At 38.4% G+C, this 6,870-nt stretch overlaps 1 protein-coding gene across 2 annotated transcripts in view; it reads left to right on the forward strand.

Moving 5' to 3' along the window:
* The window catches only part of LOC309837135 (zinc finger protein 567-like), a 95,633-nt gene extending 88,834 nt beyond the window's left edge, over positions 1-6,799 (forward strand). For both annotated transcript variants that reach the window (XM_082677503.1, XM_082677502.1), the window contains exon 6: positions 6,239-6,799. In XM_082677503.1, the coding sequence (XP_082533629.1) occupies positions 6,239-6,384 (146 nt within the window). In that variant the 3' untranslated portion in view covers positions 6,385-6,799. The remainder of the gene's footprint in view (positions 1-6,238) is intronic.
* Positions 6,800-6,870: the final 71 nt, after the last annotated feature.

Genomic DNA, 6,870 nt, shown 5'->3' on the forward strand with positions numbered 1-6,870 from the left:
TGAATGTATTTTGATAGCTGGTAATTGACAATTATAATGGATGGACATTCCAAACAGAGGAAAAGGTACAAGAAATGTTGCTAATGTGGAAAAGAGCAAAGCAAGTTCTGGGACCATTAAGCAATCTATGTTTAGTTGACATATAAAGTACATGCTCTAAATTAGTGAGATCAAATTAGAAAACTACAAAATAAATAAAATATGAAAGACCTTGAATAATGTGGTAAGGAGTTCAGTTTTCTTTTCAAGAATTGAAGAATGATAGACATTTATTCTTCATAGAGCAATGAGATAAACAAAGTTGTCTTTCAGATTTCTCTGGGAGATAAATGGAGATTGCATGTTTACCCAAAGACCACATTCTGCATAGCTCTATCATCTCAAAAAATTTGCTTCTCTGGCAATTTCCTTCCTGGATTATGTATCAGACTGGAATCTCCCAATTAACTCAGCAACCCAGGGAATCATTTCACTGTTTCCACTAAATGAAGTTAGGAAGAATAAAAATTGGTTCTGGTTACATGTGAAAAGGATGGATGACTGTCTGCAATGGTCCAGAGTCCTTACACCAGAAAGCCAAACAGAACTGTGAGACCTCTTAAGCCCCACTTTCCGGTCCTGTCAGCACAACGTTTACAGTCAACCATATTAACCTGCACTTCCGCTGTAATACTGTCTGTGCCTACATTTCATTTTGCCCTTGGAAATGCCAGTTGTATCACAAACACTGCAAATGTGCTAAACCTCAACAGTAAAGGTTTTACCTCCATTTTCTGCCTTAATTTAGCCATACTTTTTCTAAGGATTTCTCTTCCTCTTTAGGCCTCTAGAGTTGATGTTGCTCATTTCCCATGCTTCACATCCCACGGATCCCAGAAAAAGGGTGGGTGTTATTTTTTATTGCCTACACATTTGTGTCCCTCATTCTCATATAAAAGTCCTTCAGTGAGAGCTATGTCATATGCTTATATCCCTTCCTGTAAGGTCGGATCTTAACAAACGGCACCGCGAAACAGAAAGCTTCAAGTGAGCTTTATTAGGGAGCGCTCCCGGGCGAGGTTCACTGGTCCGAGAGAAAGGGGCCAGAGAAGTCGCACCCGGGGACGAGGGTCGGGCAAGATTTTATAGGGGAAAAAGGGAAAGGGGTGTGGTGAATCTGGGAGGGCGCAGGGTATTCCTTATTTGGTGGTCTTTTCGGGTATCCTGGGGGACCGTTAGTCCTGCCCCTCGAAAGGCGGTAAGGCTGGGCTGGGTTCCAGGTCAGTTCCTGGAACTGGGTGGTCCGAAATGTCTCCAAGGCAGTTTCTGGAACTGGGTGGTCTTCGGTCTGATGCAACCTGTGAATATTGTGTTCCCCTGCCTCGGGCCAGTTGGCCTTACACTTCCTATACTTCAAACTACTGTAACCTGTTCAAAACTCATTCTGGGAATATAGTTTTGAGAAAAACTTATGGATCTAAGCTTTTTTTTTTTTTTTTAAATTGTTGCATTTCAGCTAGACTTGCTGTAACTCATGCTGGTAGGTTTAAGGACTTATGTATCTATGCTTATTTTCACAGAAACTGCTGTTTCAACTAGGTTTACTGATTTCCAGGTTGTGGGTTATATTATGCTTCCCAAAAAGATATGTTTAAGTCCTAACCCCAATACCTGTGAATGTGACTTTATTCGGAAATAGGGTCTTTGCAGATGTAGTCAAGCTAAGATGAGATCACACTGGATTCAGGTGGGCCCTAAATCCAATAATTTGTCATAAAGAGAAGTTTTGGACATACAGAGGAGACAAGGGGAATAGGATCATGTGAAGAGATTGGAGTGATGCAACTACAAGCCAAGGAATGCCTGGGGCTACAAAAGTTGTAAGAGGCAAGGAAGGATTCTTCCCTAGAACCTTCAGAGGGAGCATGGCCCTGATCACACCTGTGGGTTTTGGACTTCTAGCCTCCATAATTGTGAGAGAAGAACAAAATACCACAAACTTGGTGGCTTATCAAAATATCTGGTGGCTTGTTTTAAGCTTTGTGGTACTTTGCTATGGCAGCCCTAAGAAACAAACATTCCTCAGTGACGGAAAACTTCAACAGCAGTTTTTGAATTTTCTCTCTCTCTAGTTCCATTATCATTATCTGCATGGAAAACTTACCCAATTGGCTTGTCCGCCTCTTCTGTCACATACTTTCACAATGGTAGAGAATAGTAACGAAGGAGCACATATCATGTGCATTATAAACTTAAGTTTAAAAAGGGAAAGTATATGTCACTTTCATTTATGCAATCAGATTTGAAAGCTTAAAATACTACCAAACTTATTCCAGTAGGACTCCAAATTGGCCAAACAGGAATTCTACAAGGAATGCCATAAATGGACTTTTGTTGTTCACTTTTGGTACACAATAAAAGATAGAAAAAATAAAGACACATTTTTTAAAAGATAGAAAAAAATAAAAGGAAAAAACTCAAAATCATCCATAATCCCAGCTATTCAGGATTACCACTCTAACATTTGCTAACCATCCTTCTTCATATTTTATTCTGAACGTGTACAGAAAGTATATTTGTATAGAAATGGTTACTTATTTTACATCTTGTTTTGTTGCCTTCCCTATCACACTGTAGAAAATTCTGTATTTCTATTGCACTGTAAAAACACGAGGGCAGTGGAGGAAGTGACCTGAGGGTAATAAAATGTGCAACTTACACATAGCCCTCTGAGAAGGCCAGGCCTGAATGGTTATATATAATTGATGGGTGAGGAAATAGTGCCCTGAGTAGGAAAAGCCAGGTCTAGGGCATGACACAATTTGGGCCAGCTCCCATCTCTTTCAAAGAACTCCATCTCCCATCATTTTAGGCATTCAATAATAAGGGATTAAAAAATGATGGAAATGATCATGAGTTTCTCTTGCGTTGGCTTTGCTCCTGATAGTTTTAAAATACCTGGTTAATTTGTCAATTTCTCTCTGTAGTTCTTTTAATTTGTTTAATATTCTCAGGCTATATTATTTAGCAACATACATGATTAGAATTATATCTTCCTTAGTGAATTGAAATGTTTACTGTTCTCTAGTGACTTTATCTCTAGTAATGTTTTCCTTCAAGACTACTTTGTCTGTTATTTAAATACGACAGCTTTCTTTTAGATACCATTTGCCTGGCATATCTTTTTCTGTATTTTTCACCTTTCTGTTCTTATCTTTTTAGAGATACACTTTGTAAAATGGCTTATAGCTGCTTTTACAAAAGAATCCTATTTCATGATCTTTACTTTTAACTGAAAAGTTGAGCCTATTTACATTTCCTTGATTAATGATGTACTTAGATTTATTTCTACTATTCATTATATGGTTTCTACTTATCTCCCATTTTTGTTGTTTCCTCCTCATTTTCCTGCCTTTCTTTGGGTTGGTTTTTTTCTCACTCCATTATGTTCTTCTACTTTAGAAGTTTTCTCTCCCTGCCACCCCTCCTTCCCTTTCTTAGTGGCTACCCTGGTTATTTCAGCACGTACACTTAAATCAGTGCATCTGCCATCTTCCTGAAATAAAAGGATCTTACAATGTTTTAACCCAGAAACTCATTCACAAAAGTTTGCGTCTCAATACTTTAGTTTTGTTAACGCCACAAAACAGACATTATCATGGTTTTATAGTCACTATTACTTAATAAAAACATTTATATTAAACATCCTTTTGTATAAATATTCAACCCTTGGTATATTTTAGTCTGGTCTCCGGTATTTTCTGTTTTACATATCAACCTATTTTCTACAAAATTCCTGATGTAGCATTGCTAGGAATTCCCTGGCTGCATATGCTAATTAACACAGCTAATGCAGATGTGCCCTAAAGTTCACTCCTCTAACCATCTGCATTTTCAGTTCTGTAGGATGACAATCTCATTATATAGAACTTTCATTCAATAACATACTCTCAAAATTTCATGTGTGATACTCGTATGTGAATAAATGTCTCTCAAGTCTGATATTCATCTTAGGGTAGAAAAATAATCATTAGAGAAAAGCCATCATTAGTATGTTCTGGGTCAATTCCACAATACCCTCCTTCCCTGCCCCAGGGCACGCAGTTCAAATTGGACACATCTTAGGAATGTCTGAAATGAGGGGTGACTGTTGAGGAAAAAGGAATTTTTACTGAAAAGTTCGAGACTTAATTAAGATATATTTCATTGGGGACCTATAAGCATGCTTCAACACTTCAGTATGAGAGACCTCCTTTATCTCCTCAAATCTTGCACATTCCTTCCTCCGCTTTCGATCTAACCAATTTCATCTTTCACTGAGAAAATACAATTAACCAAACAGAAACTTCCTTTTATTCTCCCCACCACCAAATTCTCAGATCTGCTTCCACTGACACTTATATTCTCTTCCCTCCTGTTCAGGGAAAGTAACCCAGTTCCTATCAACCACTAACTGGGTCATCTCTGCAACAGCTCATCTTCTCCCGGCCTCCCAAATACTTTTGTCCTGACGTGTTACCTTACAGTTTACAAATATACTCTACCCAGCTTTAATAACAAACCAAAACCAAAGAATCAAAACTCCCTTCATCTCACATCTGCCTCAAACTAACTTACCTCTGGGCTTCTAGTGAAACACTTAAAGGGTAGTCTATTCGTGCTGCCACTCTTCCTATCTTTACGTTCACCCTTTAAGAATGATAAACATTTATCGAGCACTTAACGTGCTGAGTACTAAGATTTTTTTTAAATGTTAATTATTTCTTAATCCTTACAACTCTATGAGAAGATGATGTACTGGAGATAAGGCAACTGAGGCACAAATGCTACAAAACTTGCAGAAAGCCTCAGAAATAGTGGCAGGAACAGTTTTCAAACCTGAGAGCAGAGCCAAGTTCTTATCAATTTACCCTGTGCTAAAGCAATGTGGTTTATGACCTCCGCAGTCCACCAAAAAGGCTTCTGAACAGGTTTACAGTGGCCTACATACTGCCAAATTTAAAGGACACTGGCTCATCATTTAATTTTGTAGTAAAATCAACAGAATGACCATTTCTATCTTCATATACTTAGTTTCCTTGGCTTCTAAGACACCATACTCTAAATAGGCTCCTGCCTCATTAGCATAGGAGATCAGCTGCTTTTCTTTCCTCTGCGTGACTTCTAAACATTGGAGAGTAACAAGGCTCAAATCTAGGCCTTCTTATTTCCTCTAAAGACTGTACTTTACCTCAGGAATCTTATCCTATCACCTGTCTTTAATACTATCTGAAGGCTTATGATTCCAAATTCTCTGATTCCCACTTAGTGTCAAACAAGCTTTTCAAATCTAACACACACACCTCAAACCAATTCTTTTTTTTTCTTAAAGGAAACTTCTTTTTTTGATGTGGACCATTTTTTAAGTCTTTATTGAATTTTTGTTACAATATTGGTTCTGTTTTATGTTTGGTTTCTTGGCCGCGAAGCATGTGGGATCTTAAGCTTCCCGGCTGCATTGGAAGTCTTAACCACTGGACGGCCAGGGAAGTCCCTCTCAAACCAATTCCTGATTCTATTTCCTCCCAAACTGCTTCTCCATGGCCCCTAATATCTTAATCAGCTAGCTGTAGAAGTTAAAAGTTGGCATTGTACTTGATGTCTTCCTGTTATCATGTACTTCATAAGTCCTGTCAGCTCGCCTCCAAGTAAATCTCACAACTACCCATTTCCATCCATCTCCAATGCAACATCTCTATCCTAACCTCTGTTACCTTGCTTCAGTGATTGATTACTCAGCCTCTAAAATGGCCACTCTGCCTCTCTACTCTTGCTCCCATTTCAACCCACTCTTCACAAAACATCAAATGATCTTGTCAAAATGTCAATCATACTGCCACACTCAAGTCTCCTTTGGCAGATTCTCATGGTGCTTAATAAATCAAGTCTTTGACGCAATGGCCTATGACCCTTACATTATATGCTACATGGCTGTATCTTCAGCCACATCGTACACTTCCCCTGCCTCCCCAGCACACACAAGAGCACTAGTTAGATCTTAAGACGGCAGCAGCATGTTGTTTTGATATTCATTATGTATCTACTAAATGGCATGCAACAGGTAAGTAGGCAAATTATTCGCCGAAGTTTGCAAGCGCCATCTCTCCCATCTATTACACTGAAGTTGTCACAAAAAGCCGTTAACTTGCTTTATAGTCTTAGCTCACCACTAAATAGATATAAAACACTAAGCTTGTCACTTACCTCTCATTTTTTCTAGATATAAAATGGAGAAATAATACTCTACTACCCAGTGGAGCTGCTGTGAAGACCATCAGTTCTCAAAGTGTGGCCCCTGGCACAGCAGCAACCTGGGAACCTGTTAGAAATTCAAATTCTCAGCCCCCATCATGCCAGATTTACTGAATCAGGAACTCTTGAAATGGGACCCAGCAATAAACCCTCTAGATGATTCTAATGTACACTGAAGTTTAAAAATTTAGATGAAAACACTGGGAAAAAAAAAAAAAGTAGAGCTAAATAAATGCCAGGTTATGTTGTTATCACTGCCTTGTATGACAATATGGTGTTTTGTTATGCACCAGTGGTAAATAGTAAAATTACAAAGTCAGGTTTTTCATAAAATAACTTGTGTTGGCTCTTTTAAACACGGAACACCTTAAACATGAAATACACATATGCAGTATGTAAGCAAGGAAAGCAGAGATAGTATTGCTTAAATGACAGATATAACTAAGGAATACCTGAAACAGTTGATGAAATGTTATCACTGAAAATTAGGATACTTGAGATTTTGTTGGGCTTGGGGCAAGGATAAAGATGTTTAATGGTCCCTCACATGGTTTGGGTATGATATAAGGTAGCTATTAATATGTATCCTGGCAACGTGGG

Source organism: Grampus griseus, assembly GCF_964374135.1.
Source record: "Grampus griseus genome assembly, chromosome: 19".
Classification (NCBI taxonomy): Eukaryota; Metazoa; Chordata; class Mammalia; order Artiodactyla; family Delphinidae; genus Grampus; species Grampus griseus.